Source organism: Haliotis rubra, unplaced genomic scaffold, assembly GCF_003918875.1.
Source record: "Haliotis rubra isolate DU_JTF1 unplaced genomic scaffold, ASM391887v1 Scf282, whole genome shotgun sequence".
NCBI classification, from domain to species: Eukaryota; Metazoa; Mollusca; class Gastropoda; order Lepetellida; family Haliotidae; genus Haliotis; species Haliotis rubra.
The window spans coordinates 389,250-416,966 of NW_025766914.1; the positions used below are offsets into that span (position 1 = coordinate 389,250).

A 27,717-nucleotide genomic window follows, 5' to 3' on the forward strand; every position below is an offset into this window, starting at 1 on the left:
TCCACTCAATGCGAGGTTATGTCTTTCATTAGCTTTAGATACAAATTACATACAACACTAAACTCTTTCCATGTTATTCCACTCAATGCGAGGTTATGTCTTTCATTAGCTTTAGATACAAATTAAATACAACACAAAGCTCTTTCCATGTTATTCCACTCAATGCGAGGTTATGTCTTTCCTTAGCTTTAGATACAAATTACATACAACACAAAGCTCTTTCCATGTTATTCCACTCAATGCGAGGTTATGTCTTTCATTAGCTTTAGATACAAATTACAAACAAAACACAAAGCCCTTTACATGTTATTCCACTCAATGCGAGGTTATGTCTTTCATTAGCTTTAGATACAAATTACATACAACACTAAACTCTTTACATGTTATTCCACTCAATGCAAGGTTATCTCTTTCATTAGCTTGAGATACAAATTACATACAACACTAAACTCTTTCCATGTTATTCCACTCAATGCGAGGTTATGTCTTTCATTAGCTTTAGATACAAATTACATACAACACAAAGCTCTTTCCATGTTATTCCACTCAATGCGAGGTTATGTCTTTCATTAGCTTTAGATACAAATTACATACAACACTAAACTCTTTCAATGTTATTCCACTCAATGCGAGGTTATGTCTTCATTAGCTTTAGATACAAATTACATACAACACAAAGCTCTTTCCATGTTATTCCACTCAATGCGAGGTTATGTCTTTCATTAGCTTTAGATACAAATTACATACAACACAAAGCTCTTTCCATGTTATTCCACTCAATGCGAGGTTATGTCTTTCATTAGCTTTAGATACAAATTACATGCAACACTAAACTCTTTCCATGTTATTCCACTCAATGCGAGGTTATGTCTTTCATTAGCTTTAGATACAAATTACATACAACACAAAGCTCTTTACATGTTATTCCACTCAATGCGAGGTTATGTCTTTCATTAGCTTTAGATACAAATTACTTACAACACAAAGCTCTTTCCATGTTATTCCACTCAATGCGAGGTTATGTCTTTCATTAGCTTTAGATACAAATTACATACAACACTAAACTCTTTACATGTTATTCCACTCAATGCGAGGTTATGTCTTTCATTAGCTTTAGATACAAATTACATACAACACTAAACTCTTTCCATGTTATTCCACTCAATGCGAGGTTATGTCTTTCATTAGCTTTAGATACAAATTACATACAACACAAAGCTCTTTCCATGTTATTCCACTCAATGCGAGGTTATGTCTTTCATTAGCTTTAGATACAAATTACATACAACACTAAACTCTTTACATGTTATTCCACTCAATGCGAGGTTATGTCTTCATTAGCTTTAGATACAAATTACATACAATACAAAGCTCTTTCCATGTTATTCCACTCAATGCGAGGTTATGTCTTTCATTAGCTTTAGATACAAATTACATACAACACAAAGCTCTTTCCATGTTATTCCACTCAATGCGAGGTTATGTCTTTCATTAGCTTTAGATACAAATTACATGCAACACTAAACTCTTTCCATGTTATTCCACTCAATGCGAGGTTATGTCTTTCATTAGCTTTAGATACAAATTACATACAACACAAAGCTCTTTACATGTTATTCCACTCAATGCGAGGTTATGTCTTTCATTAGCTTTAGATACAAATTACTTACAACACAAAGCTCTTTCCATGTTATTCCACTCAATGCGAGGTTATGTCTTTCATTAGCTTTAGATACAAATTACATACAACACTAAACTCTTTACATGTTATTCCACTCAATGCGAGGTTATGTCTTTCATTAGCTTTAGATACAAATTACATACAACACTAAACTCTTTACATGTTATTCCACTCAATGCGAGGTTATGTCTTTCATTAGCTTTAGATACAAATTAAATACAACACAAAGCTCTTTCCATGTTATTCCACTCAATGCGAGGTTATGTCTTTCCTTAGCTTTAGATACAAATTACATACAACACAAAGCTCTTTCCATGTTATTCCACTCAATGCGAGGTTATGTCTTTCATTAGCTTTAGATACAAATTACAAACAAAACACAAAGCTCTTTACATGTTATTCCACTCAATGCGAGGTTATGTCTTTCATTAGCTTTAGATACAAATTACATACAACACTAAACTCTTTACATGTTATTCCACTCAATGCAAGGTTATCTCTTTCATTAGCTTGAGATACAAATTACATACAACACTAAACTCTTTTCATGTTATTCCACTCAATGCGAGGTTATGTCTTTCATTAGCTTTAGATACAAATTACATACAACACAAAGCTCTTTCCATGTTATTCCACTCAATGCGAGGTTATGTCTTTCATTAGCTTTAGATACAAATTACATACAACACTAAACTCTTTACATGTTATTCCACTCAATGCGAGGTTATGTCTTCATTAGCTTTAGATACAAATTACATACAACACAAAGCTCTTTCCATGTTATTCCACTCAATGCGAGGTTATGTCTTTCATTAGCTTTAGATACAAATTACATACAACACAAAGCTCTTTCCATGTTATTCCACTCAATGCGAGGTTATGTCTTTCATTAGCTTTAGATACAAATTACATGCAACACTAAACTCTTTCCATGTTATTCCACTCAATGCGAGGTTATGTCTTTCATTAGCTTTAGATACAAATTACATACAACACAAAGCTCTTTACATGTTATTCCACTCAATGCGAGGTTATGTCTTTCATTAGCTTTAGATACAAATTACTTACAACACAAAGCTCTTTTCCATGTTATTCCACTCAATGCGAGGTTATGTCTTTCATTAGCTTTAGATACAAATTACATACAACACTAAACTCTTTACATGTTATTCCACTCAATGCGAGGTTATGTCTTTCATTAGCTTTAGATACAAATTACATACAACACTAAACTCTTTCCATGTTATTCCACTCAATGCGAGGTTATGTCTTTCATTAGCTTTAGATACAAATTAAATACAACACAAAGCTCTTTCCATGTTATTCCACTCAATGCGAGGTTATGTCTTCCTTAGCTTTAGATACAAATTACATACAACACAAAGCTCTTTTCCATGTTATTCCACTCAATGCGAGGTTATGTCTTTCATTAGCTTTAGATACAAATTACTTACAACACAAAAGCTCTTTACATGTTATTCCACTCAATGCGAGGTTATGTCTTTCATTTGCTTTAGATACAAATTACATACAACACAAAAGCTCTTTCCATGTTATTCCACTCAATGCGAGGTTATGTCTTTCATTAGCTTTAGATACAAATTACATGCAACACTAAACTCTTTCAATGTTATTCCACTCAATGCGAGGTTATGTCTTTCATTAGCTTTAGATACAAATAACTTACAACACAAAGCTCTTTTACATGTTATTCCACTCAATGCGAGGTTATGTCTTTCATTAGCTTTAGATACAAATTACATACAACACTAAACTCTTTACATGTTATTCCACTCAATGCAAGGTTATCTCTTTCATTAGCTTTAGATACAAATTACATACAACACTAAACTCTTTACATGTTATTCCACTCAATGCGAGGTTATGTCTTTCATTAGCTTTAGATACAAATTACATACAACACAAAGCTCTTTCCATGTTATTCCACTCAATGCGAGGTTATGTCTTTCATTAGCTTTAGATACAAATTACATGCAAACCTAAACTCTTTCAATGTTATTCCACTCAATGCGAGGTTATGTCTTTCATTAGCTTTAGATACAAATTACATACAACACAAAGCTCTTTACATGTTATTCCACTCAATGCGAGGTTATGTCTTTCATTAGCTTTAGATACAAATTACATACAACACAAAGCTCTTTCCATGTTATTCCACTCAATGCGAGGTTATGTCTTTCATTAGCTTTAGATACAAATTACATACAACACTAAACTCTTTACATGTTATTCCACTCAATGCGAGGTTATGTCTTTCATTAGCTTTAGATACAAATTACATACAACACTAAACTCTTTCCATGTTATTCCACTCAATGCGAGGTTATGTCTTTCATTAGCTTTAGATACAAATTACATACAACACAAAGCTCTTTCCATGTTATTCCACTCAATGCAAGGTTATGTCTTTCCTTAGCTTTAGATACAAATTACATACAACACTAAACTCTTTACATGTTATTCCACTCAATGCGAGGTTATGTCTTTCATTAGCTTTAGATACAAATTACATACAACACAAAGCTCTTTCCATGTTATTCCACTCAATGCGAGGTTATGTCTTTCATTAGCTTTAGATACAAATTACATACAACACAAAGCTCTTTACATGTTATTCCACTCAATGCGAGGTTATGTCTTTCATTAGCTTTAGATACAAATTACATACAACACTAAACTCTTTTACATGTTATTCCACTCAATGCGAGGTTATGTCTTTCATTAGCTTTAGATACAAATTACATACAACACAAAGCTCTTTCCATGTTATTCCACTCAATGCGAGGTTATGTCTTTCATTAGCTTTAGATACAAATTACATACAACACTAAACTCTTTACATGTTATTCCACTCAATGCGAGGTTATGTCTTTCATTAGCTTTAGATACAAATTACATACAACACTAAACTCTTTCCATGTTATTCCACTCAATGCGAGGTTATGTCTTTCATTAGCTTTAGATACAAATTACATACAACACTAAACTCTTTCCGTGTTATTCCACTCAATGCGAGGTTATGTCTTTCATTAGCTTTAGATACAACTTACATGCAACACAAAACTCTTTAATTACATGTTTGCATGAACATCAATTCTTCCACGCTCCAGTATCACCAGATATATATTTATACTGTGTGCAGAGATACTAGCAAATATGATCAGAAGTAATGTAAATATACATGGTATACAAAGGGGACAAATTCTATATCTTCTCGCCCAATTTGCAGATGATACGACACTAACTCTAGATGGGTCAGAAAAAAAGCCCCTACGCAACAATGAACATTTTATTGTATTTTGCAAGATTTTCTGCATTAAAGATTAATCCTGAAAAAGCAAAACTGATTTGGATTGGGTCAAAAAAGAGGACAAGGTATAAGCTCTGTAAAGAGTGGAAAATGGACTTGTCACAGACTCAGTTTAAAGTACTTGGTATCGAATTTGATGTTGATTTACATAATATGACAGAATTAAATTATAACAAGAAGTTTGAGAAAACTGAAAAAGAAACGGCAGTGTGGACGAAAAGAACCCTAACACCCTTGGGTAGAAATGTTGTATTGAAACTTAACCATTTGTTTAGTAGTATTCCTAGCCCCTCTCAAAACAGTGGAAGATTTTCAAAAGAAGTGTTATCAATTCATTTGGAAGGGTAAAACTGATAAAATCCAAAGAAATATTATGCAATTACCACCTAAATATGGTGGGATCAGTGTTCCTGATGTAAAAACTGTTATTGCAGCACAAAAGCTGCAGTTGGATTAAGAGTTTAATCTACAGAAATGCCATCTGGACAAAGCTGGTTTCAGAATATATCATAGATTTGAATGTACTTTATTTAGCAGATCCCAATTATATTTTAGAGAAGATTACTCCTCGCATAACGTCAAAATCTATTTGGTACAACGATGCTATTAGAATTGGGAGTGACACTATTTATACACAGCAATGGCATGGAAAGGGTGTAACATATTTTAGAGACATGATCGATCATGATGATGGAAAAATATATGATAATAAAAACTTTGTAAAAAGATATAATATCAAAACAGACTCTATGACTTATAAGGGAGTCAAGAAATCAGTGTCATCTTATTTATACAAAAGAAACTCTTGTGCTGAACCCAATTTTAGGCCCATTCTGCCTTATTATATGTCAAAAATAAACAGTCAACAAGACTGTTCAGCATTTTATATGAGTTTATTAGACCCAACGTTTACTTTTTTCAAATGTTGTCTTATTCTCGGATTCAATATGGTTTGTCCATATTGTTGTAAATATTTTGATAAATCTTAGTCCAATGCTTATAGTGCTTGTCGTATTTATCATACACAAGTGTGGGTCATTCAATTCTAAACCCTCAAGGTAATATGAATGAGATTAGATGTGCAGTCATCTGTAAAGTTAACGTTGTTTGTATAAGGGTGTGTAACTAATGGCATGTGTAACTAATGGGAGGATACCATTCTAACCCGGATCTTTACAGGTTCCATTTTTATATGTAGGCTACCACGGGAGTTCTGTCTGTTTCCAATTACCTTTGTCAGGAAGCATTCTATTTAATATACCAACACTTGCTTCGCAAGAGACACTTGGTATCATTGCTGGTTTTCAGTGATCTATAGATTTCATCACATGTATTACCACGCTCTAAGAGATCCGTTTCGGTAGGTATTCAACACATCATTGTATGGTCTTCAATAACATATGCTTATTACATACACTGTTTTTGACTCCCATTTATTTAGGTTCATGTCAGTCATACTGCATCGTCTTTTATGTGGCAGCGACTACGCACCTGTCTGAGGCCTGACTCCACATGGGGGCCGATCTCCGTGTAAACTTGCCCTTTAAGAGTCATAAGAGGGAAGTAATCAAGTTAATTGCGGATGGGGCCTCTGTAAAGTTGGAGGCTGGTATTCTGATATCCTCACTTTCATCATGTGAATGAATGGCAAGGGGCAGAGAGAATCTATATGTACATGTAAGAATAACAAAAGTAATAAGACAACAAAGATGCAAGATAAACAATGGAAGCCAACAGTTAACTGTCGTTGATGTGAGACTGGCAAAGGATAAAATGGAAGCCAGCACTTAACAGTTACATAGCGCTGAATGGACACAACACTTAACAATTAATTAGCGCTGAATAGATTCCATCTCTTACACAGTGTTGATGAACAGTGGACAGCTAGAAGCCAGGATAAAATTAAATGGACAAAGTGCAGATGAGAGGTAGCGGGTAATAGCACTAATAGAAATTGAGTGAGTGAGTGAGTTAAGATTTACAGTCACATCGGCAATATTTCAGCCATATCGTGACTAAAACAACTTTTGAATTCACCATAAATACATGTAAATTATAAAAACCTGTAAACGAAAGACAGTAAAACTAGCATCTCTCTTTAAAATTGGATTTCAAATTAGGACAATACAGTATAAAAATTGAAGATGGCATCACCGTTGCGGCGGCACGTGGGGACTGTAAAGAATTCTGGAGTAAAGTAAAACAGGCATTCCGAACAAACATTGATTCATGTATTTCCGCAGCTGACTGGCAAGCCTACTTCACTGATCTGTTAAATCCTGAAATAGAAGTAACTGCCTCAGAGTTTGACCAACAAGTAAAACACTTCCTCGAACATCACTCGTGTAAGGACTGCGATGGGTTAGCGCACCAAGATATTTATTTAAACAGTGAAATCTCTGAAGAAGAAATTAGAAAATCTATATATGATCTTAAATCAAATAAATCACCAGGCACTGACGGGATACCCCCAGATCTGTACAAACTATCATGTAATATTTTAATTCAATATGTGAAGATGCTATTCAACAAGATTTTGGACAATAGTCTGTTTCCTACAAACTGGAATATCGGCGTTATTATACCACTGTTTAAATCTGGATCCAAGAAAGAACCATCGAATTATAGAGGAATATCAATACTCAATTCAATGGGAAAACTTTTTATTTCAATTATAGAGAAAAGATTAAGGACGTGGGTTGAGTTAAACGAAATATTATCCGAAAGTCAAGCTGGTTTCCGCCCTCAGTATTCAACTACTCACCATATTTTTACTCTTCAGGCTTTGTGTTCGAAATATTTGTGCAAACCCAAAGGTCGTTTCTACTGTGGTTTCGTTGACTTTAAAAAGGCATTTGACTTTGTGGACAGAGATAAACTGCTATATATTTTGATTCAACGCGGCTGTCACGGAAAGATAACTATGTTGCTTAAAAGTATGTACGCATCGGTGAAAGCCAGTGTAAGAGTGAATACTGATTCAAGAACTGAAACTTTTGATACTTCCCGTGGAGTGAGACAAGGGTGTATTCTCCGCCCCCTCCTCTTCCTTCTCTTTATTAATGAATTTGCAACAGAGCTCTACCAATCAGGCAACAATGGAATTCTTGTTACGCAAGATATACAAGATCTATTACTGCTAATGTTTGCTGATGACATCGTCCTTTTTGCTACCAGTGTAATAGGTCTACAGCGCCAGCTTAATATCCTGGAATCATTCTGTATCAAATGGGGATTACAGCTGAATCTTAATAAAACAAATATCATAGTGTTTCGCAACGGAGGAATTCTGAGACATTCTGAAAAGTGGACCTTTGTAAAAATCCTCTTAAGGTGGTTACATACTATAAATATCTCGGCATAATATTTTCATCTAGGCTCGTGTGGACAAAAGCCTGTGAAACACTTGCTTAACAAGAAAGTAAAGCCTGCCTCTCTGTTTTCAGACTTTTTAACAAGTATCAAGAACTAACCTATTCAAGTGCAAGAACTATATTTGATCGAAAAGTGGCACCTATACTACTATACGGCTCGGAAATATGGGGACATAAATATTCTGATGTAATCGAGAGGGTCCATACTATGTATTTCAAACGATTTCTGAAAATTGGAAAATGTGCTTCAAACAAAGCCACATTTGGGGAGCTTGGACGTCACCCCATCTACGTATTAACACAGATTCGAGTAATCAAGTTTTGGTTCAAGATACTCAGTATGAATGAACAACGTTATCCACTGCAGTGCTACAGAATGCTAAAAACATTTGATGATATGGGCCGAACAAACTGAGCATCCAATGTTAGAAACTTATTATTCAGAAACGGGTTTTCTCATGTCTGGTTAAACCAGGGCGTTGCTAACGTTCAGCTATTCATGTATACTTTCAAACAACGATTGAAGGATATCGCCTACCAAACTTGGCACAACGAAATCAACAGCTCCACTTTTTTCAGTCATTATTCACAGTTTAAACATGAACTTTGCCTGGAGTCCTACATAACAGAACTAAAATATAAACATCTGATCCGTTTCGTGTTTCGAATAACAACTTTAAAGTGAACATGTACAGACTTAATGAGGATGCCCCACGTACGAACTACTTGTGTTCATTCTGTGATGCCGCGGAAACATAAACTGAGAATCACGTATTCTTCCGATGTGTCAAATATCAGCGGTACAGAGACAGTTACTTCAAACAATTACAAAATGTCTACAAAGGCCCACTCACTCTGCAGTCAATTTTGCAATCCAAAAACCCCCAAGTTATATACTGCACAGCACTATTTTTACATTATGTTTTAAAAGTAAGATCCCAATACTAATTATGACCACTGTTTCACGAAACCGCCAAAGTTTGTGACTGTATTATAGGCCATGAGGCCGATATTACGAATAAACTTCTGTCTGTCTGTCAATGAATACAGTATAAAAGTGGGCTATAGATCGCCAACAACTGGAGGTAAATCACCATATTAGGGACCATGGGGACTTACAGTGGCTTAGAATAGAAATTGACAAATTGAGGCCAGAACAAACAAATAGAAACCAGAACAAAATAATTAGCACCGATATTGATAAAGCAATGAGTACAGATAATAATCAAACAATGATCAAAGTCCCAGGCCCTGGGCAGGTGGGCTCCCTGGTGGCGGGTCATGGCTGGCTGGTGTCTCCCGATGTCAATGGCTTCTTGCGGTTTTCTTTGTCGCCAGTTGTTATTGGTTGGTGGACAGGACATTGGTGGCTACCCACATGATGTAATGATCTTGGTTCTTCAGGATGTGTTCAGAGATGTCGGATTTCAAGTCTAGTTTGTTGACAGAGGACAGGTGTTATTTGAGTAAGGGGTCTGAGGGTTTCTCCGATGTATTGGTAGCCACAGCTGCAGGGGATCTGGTAAATATATCCTCTGGGTCTGGGACTAATGTTCATAATTGGATATCACCATATTTACAACTGGTTCTACATACAAGTGTGTTGCAGACTGGAAAAAAACCCAGAACACTTCATATGATGTTTTAAGTAAAACTTCTTCATACGATGATTCACGTAAAATTTTTCATAAGATGTTTCACACAAAAAAACAGTTATTCATTTTCGTCTTGTCGATGCAGTCATGTTGAATTAACCTAAAATGGCTATACATGTCAGTACCGGACGTACATGCGTTGGGTTGTCTCCGACTCTGGATTGTCTCCCTGTTTTCAGAAACCACTCCCATTCCCACTGTATGTAATGCCAATCAAATATAACATAATGGAATTGACTTGCTAGCCATGCTTTCGTCGCAGATGTTACAAACGTTAATATTCTAGTCGTGCCGAATGACACAGTTATTATTGAAACCGAGCCAGCATTCTATCACTGGCGAGCTGTCGACCAAAAGGTGGGATAATTTTCAAGTTCTTCTTAAAAAATCACAGGACATATTCAAAAACCTTCTGAATCAAATGCAACACAGATCTTTTGCCTCTAACCAAATCCGACTATGATGTACGATTCCGACGTTACTGTAAGTATGTGATCACGAATCACAAAAGAAACCAGGCATTCGTTAAGAGGTGATACTGTCCTACCCATTCGACAGCGCCCGTCACCAACAGATAAAGGTAAGATATTGATCACCTTAAAAGCTCATATGAACATTATTCCAATGTTTGTTGTTTCCATTTGGAAACATTCAGGACGAACAATGCACGGAAAAAGAACAAAGTTTGTAGATCACAGCTCACAAGTAGAGTGTCACCATTCAGCCAGATCGTCTAAGACTCTGTATTTCAACCAGCCTTTAGCTCTATCATCCAACATGGTCAGAGCATTTTTCAAGCCAGCAAGAGCATAATCAGTGAGTGGTCCTTTATCCCACGTATTCGACTGCCTGCATAAAACATGTAATCGCACAGCAGCTGCTACGAAATTTTCGTTTGAATGTTTGACACCGCGTTAGACGTGTGTTATCTTATATTATTACAATTGTGTTTCCAGCAGAGATGTCTAGTATTATGGAAAGGGTAACTTTTATTTACTCAGAAATATGATAGCCCAATTGAATTTTTTTACTCATCTTGAAGTAAAATATACTCGAATACATGACAGTCTTTATGGATAACAACTTCACGACGTTTCTGAGCTAATTCTTGCTCCTTCATCAGGTGAATGCTGAGTCAGTACAAAGAGTGAATATATGTAGAAAGAAACATGTTTACACAATTCAAAGAGGGAGAATGTACAAATACATTAGTATAATTACGAAGCCAGTTAGATTGGATTAATGCACAAAGATAACAATGTATTGCATGACAAAGCCAAGAGTGGGAGTGGGGTGTGTTCATGTACAAAGGTAACAACTTAATAAGGAGCCAATGATAACAACATGATAGGAAGCCAATTAGATAGGATTAATGTACAAAGATAACAATGTAAAGATGAAGCCAAAAGATTATAGGACAATAGAGTATACACTGGGAAGGTAAATGCATTGGCAGCCATTAACCGAGACAAAGGGAAGTGTGAAAAGAACAAACATCGTACACAACTCAGACCTCAACTCCGTTGAATATAACATATTCCGCTGTAGTTAGCCGTGCGGTATTAACATGTCTGACCTGACATGGATGAAGTCAGGAAAACATGTTTCAGCCATTCTAACCACGTCAGCAGTCTAGCCTCGGATGCTACACAGAGTTTGCCTGAGAAAAACAACAACCTAAAAACGTCAGTTACACAACCAGCGCATGTTCATTAAAAACAGAAAGAAATTTAAAATAATTTAAATAGAACACAAACACGTACCATCCCTTAATCTTCGGAGCTTCGTCCAGACATGGAGGGTACCATGTCCTGACACGACAGACGGACTAAACTTTACGAGAGAGATTGCCAATTAAGCTTCACGGAACAACAGTGAGTGGACAGACGATTTGTACTCGGCTGCATAAACGGGACCTGCATGCCCGACTTCGACTAACAGACCGCAGTATTACATTGTTGGTGTCAAGGGCGGATTTCGAATGAATCAAGGTTTACTTTGGACTTCCTTAACAGGAGCTACTTAACAAAGCGTGCCGTTAACGTGAGACAGAAAGATCGTGTTTGGGTGACTCAGTAACAGTATTAGGTGGGATCATTGTAGACTGCCAGAACAGCTGTACATGTAATTCAGGGATGTGTCACCGGGCAGTACTACGGTGACAGTGACAAAATCCTGGGGGCACATCCTGTGCCATTTGCGCGCCATCATGGACGTCGTTAATGTTTCAGGACGACAACGTAAGAGCACACAAGACTCGTACTGCAGCTGAGTCCCTCTAACAGGCGAACATAATCACCTTGCCGTGTCCAGTACACAGTCTAGACTTGTCACCCATCGAAAATATCTTGCATATCATTAGTTGGACGGCGCGTCAACAACTACTGAACACTCTGAACTTGGCGCTGCACTGCAGGAGGAACTGGATGGAATGGACCAAGCTGACGTTGGACGTTTGCTCATTAGTATATCTTGTCGAATCCTGGATTGTCCTGAGAATAGAAACGGGTTCACACGATATTAATGAGTTGACTTTCCTATGGTAAATTAGGTGACTGTAGGTCGCTTTGGTTAATCATTTGACAATATGATGGTCATCTAACGTTCAACGACTAATGCGAATCTCAATCACTCCTAAACTATTTATCTCATTAAAGATATAAAATATCAATAGTTGTGAATATTTACTATCCCCTACTTCTGTATATGTCTTCATTGCTAACCCTCTTCTATCTCAATGGGGCGGTGGGGTAACCTAGTGGTTAAAGCGTTCGCTCGTTACGCCGAGGACCCGGGTTCGATTCTCCACATGGGTACAATGTGTGAAGCCCATTTCTGGTGTCCCCCGCAGTGATATTGCTGGAATATTGCTAAAAGCGGCGTGAAACCAAACTCACTCACTCACTCTTCTATCTCAAGTAATGAACACATTAAATTATCACATATGTAAACTACCGGGCAAAAGAAAGTTATCACCAACTTCACTTGACCAAAAACTAGAAATAAAGACATATGTGAGATTTATGATAATTATTTTACAAACAAAAATAATTTTCCAATAAAGTGACTGAAAATTCATTGTAATGTTGGTCTTGCATTTGCCGCAATTCATTAGGAAAGTGTCAATGGGGTAAAGTAAAAAAATTACACAAATCAGACTTTATTCATAAAGTGCATAAAGAGTCAACACTACATGTCTGTATTGCTGGGCATTTACATATACTCGGATGACAACCAGTATTGTTGCTCTCCAAGTCACGTCGCTGACACAGTTCGTGTCCTGTTTGCTGGTAGCGGCTTATCAATTTGTTGATGGTGGCCTGGCTACAGGTGAAGGTACTTGCCAGGTGACGTCGTGAAGCCCCCATATTGTCCATATCGACCGCACTGTTTCATCGTGCTTGCGTAAGTCTGAGCATGTTCGTGTTGTTCTTGTTGGTTTGTTTTTGGTTACTGCATGCTTGTACATGTGTTGTCCAACATAAGTATTTATGCCACTATCATGCACGTGCATTTTGGACCAACGTCACACAATTACGTTTTTCACGTTTTCAAAAATGCACGATTCGGACAGCTGACCGGGACCATGATGGCGAATGCTTTCAGCTTGGGTTCAAACCTGTTCCAGCGTTTTTGTCTTTTATACAATTACTTTCAACCTTGTAACGTTTTTGCTCTCTAGTTTTTATGAATTAATTTGATTTTGCCAACACACGTTTGCTCATTGACGTCGTCAGGAATCCTGTGGTACACGCTGCTCCTCTCCAGTTAGTTTATATGAATTAATTTGATTTTGTAAACTATTGACAGTGTAACCATGAACGTAATCATTCGAGCACAATTTTGCATTTGCTCACATACAAGATGTGTTCTCAACTACATCTTCAAAACGAGTCATTGTTTTTAATAAAATCTGATCGTAAGTATTCTTAATCAAAACACACCACCTATCAACAATGTATTAAAGCGTGTTTCCTGGGTTCGTGGTGGCGGTAGAGAATCGATACCAAATTTTCACTGGCTTTGAAGTTTGGAAGTTATAGAATGTAGGGCTTATCTCGTCTAAATCGGTAGACATGCACAGCCGCACAGCCGGTTATCTCCCAAAACTTCTAAAAAAGTCAACGCAGAATTATGCACGTACCTATGGGTATAATGGAACAGCCCGGGTGGGATTATAGAGGGATTAGTTGGGACTAGAGGATTAAAACAGGTTCAGTAACAATATATTTCTTACTGAGTAAGATGAAAGAGTTTTATGTGTAATTAGTATACTGTAACAAAATGATCCAAGCTCACCAATTCAGTGGAGATATGCAACAGTTATAATTAATTAGCTTATAAAAACTTGTCAACAGTCCAAAATGCAGTTGATATTACAAACTGAGTCTTCTCACTTTATAAGAGATTAAAATGTAGTATATAACCTATGTCAACCTTCAGTAAGAATATGCAAAATGGCTGGCATACGAAAGTAGAGTTGTAACGTCGCAGAAAGGAAGCCCACAAGTCTTGCTAGATGGTTATGTCTACAACAAGAATGTTGTCCGACAAACCTGCATACACTGGAAGTGTGGAAGTCCACATGCAAAGGAAGACTATCAACGTCGGGTGATTTTGTTAGGAATGTCACGGACCACAACCATACTCCAGAAGAAAGCACGAAAATACGCTTCGTCAGCAACTTAAGAAAGAGAGACAGAGAAGAGACTGTCCAGATGTCATCCCTATACAATGACGAGGTTGCCAGACATGAAGACGTTCGATTCCTGCCATCTTTCCCCTCCATGAGCAGCGCCCTGTACAGACATAGAAGAAAGAACATCCCAGCACTTCCACAGACAAGATCCGAGGTTGATCAAAACGGCGCCTGGACAGAGACAACTGATGGGAGATCTTTCCTTCTGTTAAGTGATGGGGATGACGACAAGATGCTAGTCTTTCCAACAAGTGAGCAGCTCCAGGCGCTTCAGTTTGTTTGCCTTCTCCCTGACCGCCAGTCAACAACTTACACTAGACTGTTCAGACTTCTCAAGACTGAAGTGCAACAAAGGCTGAATCGTCCCCTAGCACCCGCCCGTATTCAAACTGACTTTGAGATTGGCACCATCCGTGCAGTGGAAAGTGAGTTTCCTGGTATCGAAGTGAAGGGATGCTTCTTTCACTACTGCCAGGCCATTTGGCTCAAGACTCAGGACCTCAGACTGGCCGTTCAATATAAGGAAGACCCTGCTGTCCAGACATGGATCAGAAGAGCTTCCGGTCTTGCCCTTCTCCCCGTAAATATCGTCTAGGACATTTGGGTTGATGCCATGGAGTCAGCCCCAGATGTGCCTAGAGCTACTGCCTTCAACGACTACATTGTCTGCTCGTGGATCGACGATGACACCGGAATCCCCATCCAACTTTGGAATCATCACCTGACAGTCGGACCCCGCACCAACAACAACTTGGAGGGATTCCACAGCAGACTCAACCAGACCTGGCCCCATCGCCATCCAAATATCTTCAGATTTACTGAAGTGATTAAGAAGATTGAGACTACAGACAAGGCAAAGATTGCTCAACTTGAATTTGGAGCAGCCCAACCCACAAGAAAACGTGTCTACAGGGAGAATCGACTGATGCGACTGAAGGACTAGCTGCTCACCAGGCAGAAAATACCACTGGAATTTCTAGATGATGTCGGTCGCCTCCTAAAACTTGCCTAATGATTTTACAAATATCAGACATTATGTTGTGACATTTCCAATTGCTGACGTTGTTGTAAGACACAAACCATTTATTGTTGAAAAAATCTCATAAAATATTGATATATTACATGTTATGATATTTATATGTCAATAAACGGTTCATCATGACCTCTTGTACTTTTATTCAACTTGATCTTAAGCCTAATTAAGCCTAACTAGTCGGACTAGTCCGCCCAGTGCACTTGAGGTAAGGGACAGGGGATTAGCTGTGCACTGGACCATGTATTTTGTTGTTTTAGTCTGTAGAAGTTTTGGCTTGTAGAAGTTTTGGCAGGACGCCGCACAGCCGCCCAATCGCGTATCAATAGAGATGAAGTGCTATTAAACCCGTTACGTTCGAACGCACATGTATACTCTCTGCGGTTTTTGCTTCCATTAGTGTTGAAATAATATGTTTTTAGTGTTGTTTCGGTCGAGCAGACAAACATGAACATCATTAGTACATGTATGTACATGTTTAATCATTCTTGCTGTTTTCAACAAAAGGGTATAATATATACATTTTGCGACAGAAACATTTCTTTTTTACTTTTATATGTAAGACTACTGGGGAGATCGGATGGTCGGACTCGATGATTTAGTTGATGCAGGACGTCTTGTCCAGACTCGATCATTTACATGTATGTGGATATTGGTCTCTCAGTTCAGAACTGCGTCTCGCCAAGATGATATTCGTTTCTTCATCTGTGAAATGGTTTCACACTGCACGTTTTACATTCAATACATTTTAATCGATTCCCCACAGTCCTCGCACGTATCTGACTTAATGACAGGGGAATCGAATAAAGTCGGACCTCGACGATTCGAACAGAGATTTTCTTATTGTAAATTTATTGTCTCCCTGACTTTGTCTAATTTAACAATAATTAAACCTCTGTTCAAGGATACAGTCCCTAACATTCTTAGCTCTTAATTCAATGTACCTATTTAAAAACTGTTTTAAATCGCGCAAAACCACATTAAAAATGTTTCTGGCAATTATATTTCTTAGAAAGTATTCAATGTTTTCTGGCATTATAAAACCGAAGGCCCTTTAAAGACCCCTGTGATTGTCTGGTCACAAGGGCTGCAGAGCGAGGGATCGTCACTTTTTCATAAATGTTCGTACGTCCATCTGGATTGGCCTTCATGGCATCGTCCCATAATGACATATTAAATGGAGGAACGTGGTTTGATGAAATAAGAGTGTCATGTACTTCACGCTAAAATCACACAGAGTTATTATTGATGTATTATTATATGGGTATTTATATAGCGATGTAGTCCATCTACATGCATGCTCAAAGCGCTTTGTTTTCCCTCGATCATTGGATGTCAATCTCAACGGCACATCGTATTTTCAATCTCAACTCCCTGGGGAACATACAACTCATGCAGCCACTAATCGCACCAAGTCAGTGTGGCTTTCCCATCCTCATGAGATACCCATTCACAGCTGGGTGGACTGGGGCACATAGTCACAGTACTTTGTCCAAGTTTACTGCATGTTGCTGTACCCGTAACTAGGCACCTTAAAGTCGCCTTAGATAAGCTCGCCCACCACGCTCCAGTTACCCGTTGAAACGGACGGAACTGTTGAAACTCAAGGGGCGGTGGGGTAGCCTAGTGGCTAAACCGTTGGCTCATCACACCGAAGACCCGGGTTTGATTCCCCACCTGGGTTCAATGTGTGAAGCCCATTTCTGGTATCCCCTGCCATGACATTGCTGGAATATTGCTAAAAGCGGCGTAAAACCCAAATCACTCACTCACTCACTATTGACACTCAAACCAAACCTTAAGTACAGTAACATGGACAGTGATATTGGGCACGTCAACATTTTATACGCGGAAGAGCAATCCCAAGCGTGTCTGCATTGTTGTACACAAACCTATTTTTTTGAAACCGGTTAAGCAACTGTAGGCGAAACTGGATGCAGTCAATAGTAGCTGTCACGATTCGATAGTCGTACGGTATAGTGACGAAGTGATAGGTCTTCTCGTTCCTTCAGACCCATGGATGTGACACCACTTTACAGCATCATAAAGCACGTCCCCGTGGTATGGTCACAGACTACATTAGATCACAGAACCTTCCAACACGTGTTGATACTGTCATGATAAATTCATGGTTCCTGGATATCAATATATGTTGAACAATCGGTCTTTGCGTACATTCAGTTATTATATGTAATTCCCATGAAACTCAGTGATGCACATGATCCTCTTTCACGCAAGCACATGTGTCGTGTCGTAACGAGGAAATATGCTCATCGTCGTTGGCCCTTAGGGGTCAATATTGAATAGAGTATATTAAATAAGGGTGACTATTGAGGGGGAAACAAATATTGCGATAGCGATAGTCTATTGCAACATACTATTGCGATGGTGATAGTCTAGTACCACCAACTATTGCTATAGTGTTTTTTCTCTCCTTTGAAGTCATTTCCCAAATGAATGTATAGTTATATGAAACAGAAACAAGCTGAAGTAGTTTCAGTCTCTTTTAATAACTGAAAAGAAATGTGAAACACAGCTCATGTTTGTTTTAGAGGTAACCGGGGGCGGATAGCTCTAAATCAATGTGAACGTATCTGGTACTTCCTGTATTTGCGCTGCGCATTTATCAACGGAAGTCAATTACTCTACTATCGATTGTCACACATACTATCAATGCATCGATAGTTTTTCGTTTCTACCATCGATTAATTGCTATCGGAGACTCAACAATTACAATCCATCGATAGTTCAATGCATCGTTACAGTCCTAATATTAACAGAATCTTCTAAGTATCCACTTCCACCTTTACGTATTTTTTCACTGTATTTTTATCTGTATCCCACTCAAACAATGTATCCCATAAATTTGATTTCGTAGAAAATACACGCATCAGTATTCGTACAATCTGGATACGTGTTCCACATCCGTTGTTTTCGATCTCAGACCGACTGGTGCGGATACCATGGACTTGTGGATGGAATAGTCCCAGTTTTGTGACTTCACAATATACTGTGGGACCGCAGAAAATCTTTTTTTGCACGTCTGTAATATGTGCAACGTGTTGAAATAAATAACAAGGGCCATGTTTAAGAATTACCATGGGTACAGATATAAGAGCGAAGAGAGATATTTAATCACGATAAAAATGTTCTTCTTTCTCGTTACCGCCCGACCTATCTTTCCCACTTCTAAGTTTTGATTTTCTATCAGACAAAAGGTGTAAATTTCCACAGAAATCAAGGGATTTTGGACATAAAATAAAATACAAAAATAAAATGTACCAACCCGACCCACTGATGAGAAACAAGAATATTATTATGTGTCCTTAACACGCTGTCTGGCCCTTAGGCACCAAGGAACCTATATGAGTGTTGTGATTCTAGGTGTATCAACACCATACAGCGTCTGTGCTGCACGCCTGGTGACCCTTCGAGACCAAAATCAAAGAGCCTTGAAGTGGTTGCGCACGGTCCTGGTTGACAAACGTCTGTTGGGCACTCAAGGGCTGCTTCAAACGAGCACTCGTGGCGAAAGGTTCACGCCTCATGTAGTTCGAGTGGTTACTTTGGTTACCCCTGCCTTGGTCGATCTTTGATCAATTATCCAACATGTTGAGGGTAAAGACTTTGTAAGTGAATTTTTCACAGAATTTGAGATGGCAAGGTACTCATGTGATGGGACTGTGAACAGTTTTGGACAAACATTACTGAATTTGTGCTCAATATTGAACATACATATAGTAAATGGGAGATGTGGAAGTGATTCTGGCATAGGTGATTTTACCTTCTTAGGTCATCTAGGATGTAGTGTGATTGACTATATTCTTGCGTCCACGAATATGTTCCAAAAAATTGCCAACTTCTACATCGTGTCACGGTCTGAATCCCATCATCTGCCTATACAGTCAGCATACCCGGTAGTTCTCTTCCGAACCCGACCACTACCCATATAGATCAGTGCAAGTACATTTGGAAGGAGTCTTGTAAACTTTCTTCAGCATATGGGACCCTCTGAGACTTTAGCATTAATGGAACAAGCAGCCGTGTGTTCATTGACTAACGTAGCGGAAGCAGTCTCGATATTTACGGACGCTATCCTTTCAGCTGCCTCCATGTATAGACGACAGGTAAGTCACAAAAGTAACACTTCACCTTGGTACGATAGTGAATGCCTCGTCAAAAAGCATGAACAATGTCAGTTTCTAAATGCTTTTACAAAATCAAGAGACAAATCCAACTTGATGAAATATAAGAAAACATGTGGTGAATAAATAAGTCCTTATGTCGAACAAAGAAAGAAGAATATATTCAACGTCAGAGAGATGATCAAGAGACCTCGACAACTGACTCGAAGCGATTTTGTGGTACAATAAAACGTTTATCAGGACGCAAACAGCGCTCAAACCCCATAGACAGTGGAGACTGGGTGGATTATTTCTCTACCCTTTACGGCAGTCAAGATAATTTACAATGCACTAATGATGATATACATGATCTAGAAGATCCCCTAGATTCTATAAGAGAAATCACTGAAGATATTCTTGATTCCCCCTTTCCAAGATTGGAGATCATTCGCAATCTCGAGGCGCTGAAGAACATCAAATCTCCTCGACTTGATGACATATTGAGTGAATTTCTTAAATATTTTTCTCACGTAATCGTTCCATACCTCCAGATAATATTCAACAGTATATACCAAAAGGGTATATTCCCAGAGACCTGGTCTACAGGAATAATAATCCCTTTTCACAAGAAAGGTGACACTTCTACCCCCGACAACTACAGAGCAATAAGCCTTTTGATTATTCTCAGCAAAGTCTTTAAGTACATCCTGAATCAGCGATTGGTGTGCTGGGCTGATGTGCTGAGCAAAATTTCTGAGTGTCAGTCAGGTTTTCGAAAAGGTTATTTAGTGGTAGACAATTGTTTTGTTTTGAATTCTATTATCGAGCGTTAACTTTCTGATAAAAGGTGGTAAATTCTATGTAGCTTTTGTTAATTTCTCAAAAGCTTTCGATTCTGTTCACAGACATTAACTTTGGAAGTTACTATATAAACATGGTCTGAGCCGTAAAATGGGTAAAATGTTAGAGTCTATTTATAGTAGTGTAAAATCCTGTGTTCGTTCAAATAGTAGTTTATCTAGTGTATTTGATTGTCCGAGAGGAGTCAGACAAGGGTGTATGCTCAGCCCTTTTTTGTTTCAGTTTTACATAAATGAATTAGTTAATGTAATGGAAAGTGAATGTCGGTTTGGCGTCCAGCTACATCCAGATATTATTCATATTTTCCTTCTTTTATTTGCTGATGACCTCATTTTGTTTGGGTACAGTGTGAGAAGTCTACAAGTTAAACTAGATATTCTTAGCAGGTACTATTCAGAATGGAAATTGTCAGTCAATATGCACAAAACTAAAATCGTAGTTTTCAAGAATGGAGGCGGTTTATCTCAGGTTTGAAAAATGGTGTTATAATGGTAGTGTTATTGAAGTTGTTTCAGGATATTGTTATCTTGGATTGTATTTTAGTAATAGGTTACAGTGGTCGAAAGCGTTTGACAATATTTCTATTCAAGCCAGAAAAATGCTGTCATTATTTCTTAGTAGTAAACATCCCTTGAAACCACACTCACCTCATCTGTACTTCAAAATGTTCGATACAAAGATAACACCAATTCTCCTCTACAGTGCTGAAATTTGGGGCTTAATAACATGGAAGAATTGGAAAAGTACATTTATATGCTTGCAAACGTTTTTAAACGTTAAGTTATCAACGTCGAATAATAGAGTAATAACCGAGTGTGGTAGATATCCTATTCAATTATCTGCTGTTATAAAATGTATTTAATATTGCCTCGAAAATGTTATAATGTGATGCGTATGTATGATGAGCAAGGCTATGAGAACTGGGTTACCAAAGTTAGAAATGTCATATTTAAATTAGGTTTTGGTGATGTTTGGGTATCACATGCTTACGGAGATCAAAAACGTTTTTAGTAAAATGTTTTTCAGCGACTGAAAAGATAATTTTCAGCAAGTTTGGCACAGTGATTTATCTGAGAGCCCTGAAATGTCTATGTATTGTAGTCTTAAATTAACAATTTCTTGTGAACCATATTTGACTCATATTACTGTATCCAAGTATAGATCTTGTTTATCACGATTTAGGTTAAGTTCCCATAGTTTAGAAATTGAAAGAGGTCATTACTATAATATTCCCGGGAACAAAGAAAATGCAAAATGTGTAACTTAAATATAATTGAAAATGAATACCACTCTTACTTATCTGTCCAGCCTACACTGAATTAAGACGTAAATATCTATTGTTGCAATTCTATGTTTTTCCCAGTATACTAAAATTTTAATTAGTTGTTATCATCCAACAATGTAGACATTTCCTTGAATACTGCTAAATATTTGTTTTATGCATTCGAAAAAGGAAATCAATTTTGTCATATTAAGATTGTATATGCTGTACATGCTTTCATTACTATCATTATATTCTATGCATGCACCCATGAGGTGTTTTTTGTACTCATAGGCCCGTGGCCTCACAGTATTGGAAATAAAGATTGACATCACTATGATGAAATATATTTAATTAGGTTCCATGTGTATACACTGTCAGCAGAATTTGTTTCTTCACACAGATTTAAGTCTAATATTCACACTAGTAACAAAATTCATTCTCATGCTATATTTGACGATATTCAATTCCGTCGGTCACACTAAGCGTGAACAAACAGTAACAGATGTTTACCTGATTAATGCTTCTATATAATGAAATATTGTTACGGGCAAATACCGAGCAATTTCCGTCGGCCGCACTAAGCCGGAACAAACAGTAACAGTTGATAGCCTTACTAATGTAAATGAATAATGAAATATTGTTGAGGGGCAAAACCAAGCTTGTAAATGTTTATGGACATGAGGTCTTCTCAAAATCATCGGTTATACCGGTTCAAGTACAGAGATTTATGACACATGAATTGGTGCCTTCGACTTCAGCAAGATAAACATCACCTCAACGCAACCCCATTCTTCTTTCCATTCCGTGTGTTGCTTGTGTAAAAAGATGATCCCATAGGCTGTATCTATCTACCTATCTATTTATCTATCTTTCTATCTACGATATCTATCTATCTATCTATCTATCTTTCTATCTACGATAAAGTGCTTTTGGATGATGACCAACAAGATGAAATACAGAAGTATCATATATAGTAACGATGATATGTTGGCTGAAGGCCAACAAGTTGAAAAACAGATAATACTTTTAACGTGTTGGCTTCTATTTTCGATGATATACACGTTCTTTGAAGACCAACAATGGGAGAGAAGTGTATTTTTTATTTATACGATGAGGTTCATTTTGGTAGAACACCAAGTGGCGGTGAAGTCTGTTCTGTATTCACAATGCCGCACGTTAAGTCCAGAAGTGGAAAACAGAAGTGTGATGATATGATTTTCCCTCATAAACCCAACGAATACTATACTGATTAGAATGTGCATACCATTATTTATTCTTTTATCCAAATGTAACATGTGGATGCAGCATGGACGCAGTGGCTGGGGACGATGCCTGCAACGATCGTGTTTTTCCACTGAATACAAACACTTCAACCTCCTGACCACAAGCTCAGTCATCATAAAACTAATCAAACTATCAAATGTTTTATATTTTAACCCACGCTGGGAGTTAGTTAGGTCGGATAGATCTGTTTCCACAGCACCTGATTGTCAGTTGATGTGTGTTAGGAAACACAATGAAGCTTACAGAATATATGAAAACACAGCTTGTATGACGTAAATGTGGTTTGTCTCTGAGAGGTTTCTTGGGAAAAATGCATTCAACAAAATTCAACATGATACTGTCATGGATAAAAAGATTGTCCCATCTGTGACACTATTTACTCTTACTCAATAATCATGTCTTGGAGGTTATGAATGAATGAAAGTGGAGCTATAAGTACCAGGGCACAAAATGGAGGAGCTTCGTCACCATTCAGCTGTTCTTAATTGGATATAAGCATATTGTAGTACCAACTTTGTTTTGCATAAGTCTCTCATAACTCCAATGGCAGTGGCTAAGGGGGTTTTGGTATCTAAATTTATATATGTTTTAATGCAATGTAATTTATGTACCACATTTGAGGTGAGACTATAAAATAGTTGTCTGTCTTGTGTGTCTGTGTAGCCAGAGATACTGTCTCAAGCATTCTGGTGTAATTCCTGAACATTAAGCTCATTGCAGCTCTCTGGCTTGGGGTAAGATTTTATTCGCTTCTCATTGAGTTTCCCAGGAGAAGTTTCCAAATCAGTGCTCTGACAATGTCTGCCAGCTGACGCCAATAGCCTCAGTAAATCCGAGACTTTGTCTAAAGTAGGCAAATTCCCTTTTATGATCTAATGGAGGGTGTGTTACCGGTGCAATAAAGCAATTTGATAAACTTGGTATCCAGATCTGATAACTATGCAAATTATGTCAATCCACGAACGACTTTCTCAAAACACCATACATGCAATGCGAATCCTAAAACGTTAACATTTCATTGATGACGTCGTCGCGAGTTTACATTGCGTGGACGAGTTTGTAAACAAACATGGCTGCCCCCATTATCAAAATTGGTGATTCTGTAAGAATTGATGACAGAGGTTCTGGAGTCGTTACTGCAGTAATTGACTTTGGAAAACATGAAACGGAGAACTTCGTTCAAATTGAAGGTACGGATTATGAGGCACGAGTGACAGGCTATCGTCTAAGAAAGGTACCAACCAAAGATTTCGATCTATCGATCACAACAAAGAAGACGACGAATCGATTCCGTCAGGTATCAGAAACTGATATTGATGAGGTGATTACCCGCAATGAAAATAGAAACACTGCCAAGAAAACCCTGCCCGATTTTGTTGTTCTATTTAGACAGAAAGATCTTACTTTAGGCATAAGTTATGTTTGCTCTGTATTAGCGACTAGTCACAACCGTATGCCGCCGTCATGAACGACCTTCACCTTGGTGTACCGCTAAGTATTCTTACGCGAATATTAGGAATAAAATATGTATTATGCTCGCCAAAGGTTTCGCATAATACAATTTTACACCTAATATATGATATCAATGATACGGAAACACACTCGGTTAATAATCTCTATTTTGTGGAAAACTCGAAAACTGCGAAACACGGGATTGACACACAGTTTCCTCTCACAGGATTCGATATAGTAGCCTCCACAATCGTAGACTCATGATCAGGAAAGTAATCGCCTTCTCCATAGCAGTGAACCTATTGAGAGTCGGACTTCTTCAGTTCGTTGAGCACCTGGCAAACTTCTGTATCGAATGCCAACTTCCAGCACTAGTTCAGCTGGATTGACCTCTGATGGACTGGCTTTTGTTTCATAAAGGCTTACTCATACAGCCCACAGAATTAGACGTCTTTGCTTTCGACTATCAATTAGCCTTAAATTTGTCCTAAACAGGGATCATTTTAGGAACATCATTCCCCCATAAAACTACTTGCATGGCCAAACAAGATTCGGAGCCAGTATTCAATTGGAAACCATGACAACACATGTTAAAGCCGCTACCACATCGGGATTGGCAGAATACTGCGGAAGATATTTGTGTCCTGTCATGCACAGTTTGTAGTCCTTGAAACCCTGTATAACTTGACTGGAAGGTAGAATATGAAATTCATATTATTCATTGGTACAGTAAGGTACATTGTTTGAATAAATATGGTAAAAATGTGCAGTCAGTCAGTAAACGTTCTTTCATCAAAGCCTCAACCAGTGTGCTCATGAAACCTTTCTGTCTATTTGTGTCCCAGGTCACAGGAGGTGAGCCTGTCACCATTTGTCTTGTTAAACCTAAAGCTAAGCCGTTGAAGTGTTGTGCAATATAAAAACTATTGAACATTATCATTCCTTTCTTTCACCGAAGCTATATTTTCCCTGCGTTCTGTGTCATCTCTTCATTCTCGTTAGCTGAAGTGGGTATGTTTTATTGTATTCACATCGCAGTCAATGTCATAAAACTCAAAATCAGATTACTTTCATCACCCCGGAATGTCGGGAGTCCCAATTATAGTCGAGGGAATTGCCTATCTGTTGTCCTTAATCTTAATTCACAGAACCTTCAGTAACATCTAGGCATATTCCAAATCGTGCAAACCACTCGAGGCCTAGATGGAATGAATTCTTGTATAGACTTTTATTCAACTTGATCTTACAGACCTGAGGCACTAATTAACTAATTAAGAGCTGACCCAGAGTCTAACTAGTCGGACTAGTCCATCCAGTGCACTTGAGGTGACAGGGACAGGGGTTCAGGATTAGCTGTGCACTGGACCATGTCATTTTTATTGTTTAAGTCTGTAAGTTTTGGCTTGTAGAAGTTTTGGCAGGACGCCGCCGTGTCAGCCATCACATCAATTGGTCAAGGAAGTGCATTATCGATAGAGATGAAGTGCTATTAAACTCGTTACGTTCGAACGCACGAGTAGCATACTCTCTGCGGTTTTGAGCAGATTACTCTTCCATTAGTTTGTTGAAATAAACTATGTTTCTTGTCAGTGTTTGTCAGCGTATTTCGTACACCTCATCATAATTATGGTCGAGCAGACAAACATGAACATCATTAGTACATTTAGCATGTACATGTTTAATCATTCTTTGCTGTTTTTTCAACAAAAGGGTATAATATATACATTTTTCGCGACAGAAACATTTCTTTTTGCACTTTTATATGTGGTATTGTCAGGCCACTTACTGGGGAGATCGGATGGTCGGATTCGATGATTTAGTTGATGCATGACATCATGCCATTTGAAGTACATGGACGTCTTGTCCAGACTCGATCAATTTTACATGTATGGTTGGATGTTGATACTCTCAAGTTCAGAACTGCGTCTCGCCAAGTATGATATCCGTTTCTTCATCTGAGTAGTTGAAATGGTTTCACCTGCACGTTTTACATTCAATACATTTTAATCGATTCCTCAGTCCTCGCACGTATCTGACTTTATGATGATGGGGAATCGAGATAAAGTCGGACCTCGAACGATTCGAACAGAGATTTTCATATTGTGAAATTATTGTCTCGAAAATGACTTATGATAATTTAACAATAATTAAACCTTTGTTCGAGGATACAGTCCCTAACATTCTTAGCTCTTAATTCCAATGTACCTATTTAAAACTGTTTTAAATCGCGCAAAACCACATTCAAAATGTTTCTGGCAATTATATTTCTGTGGGACCGCAGAAAATCTTTCTGCACGTCTGTAATATGTGCAACGTGTTGGAAATAAATAACAAGGGACATGTTTAAGAATTGCCATGGATACAGATATAAGAGCGAAGAGAGATATTTAATCATGATAAAAATGTTCTTCTTTCTCGTTACCGCCCGACCTATCTTTCCCACTTCTAAGTTTTGATATTCTATCAGACAAAAGGTGTAATTTCCACAGAAATCAAGGGATTTTGGACATAAAATAAAATACAAAAATAAAATGTACCCAACCCATGACCCAAAAAAACTGATGAGAAACAAGAATATTTTTATGTGTCCTTAACACGCTGTTCGCGCCCCTAGGCACCAAGGAACCTATATGAGTGTTGTGTTTCTAGGTGTATCAACACCATACAGCGTCTGTGCTGCACGCCTGGTGACCCTTCGAGACCAAAATCAAAGAGCCTTGAAGTGGTTGCGCACGGTCCTGGTTGACAAACGTCTGTTGGGCACTCAAGGGCTGCTTCAAACGAGCGCTCGTGGTTCACGCCTCAGGTAGTTCGAGTGGTTACTTTGGTTACCCTGCCTTGGTCGATCTCATTATGCTGTTGTTGATGGTGCTTGGATCAATGGTGTTATTGTTGTCATTATGTCAATGCTGTTGTCATTGTGCTAGTGTTGATGGTGCTTGGATCAATGTTGTTATTG

General features: G+C 38.0%; 2 protein-coding genes across 2 annotated transcripts in view; both read left to right on the top strand.

Annotated features, from left to right (window-relative positions):
• Positions 1 to 15,335, top strand: part of LOC124281308 (sodium-dependent proline transporter-like) — a 62,393-nt gene extending 47,058 nt beyond the window's left edge. Inside the window, exons 21-22 of the mRNA XM_046717331.1 lie at positions 12,404 to 12,494; positions 14,695 to 15,335. Of these exons, the coding sequence (XP_046573287.1) occupies positions 12,404 to 12,494; positions 14,695 to 15,335 (732 nt within the window). The remainder of the gene's footprint in view (positions 1 to 12,403; positions 12,495 to 14,694) is intronic.
• The window catches only part of LOC124281326 (sodium- and chloride-dependent glycine transporter 1-like), a 182,996-nt gene that overhangs the window by 141,622 nt on the left and 13,657 nt on the right, over positions 1 to 27,717 (top strand). The gene's annotated exons all lie outside the window — the stretch shown is intronic.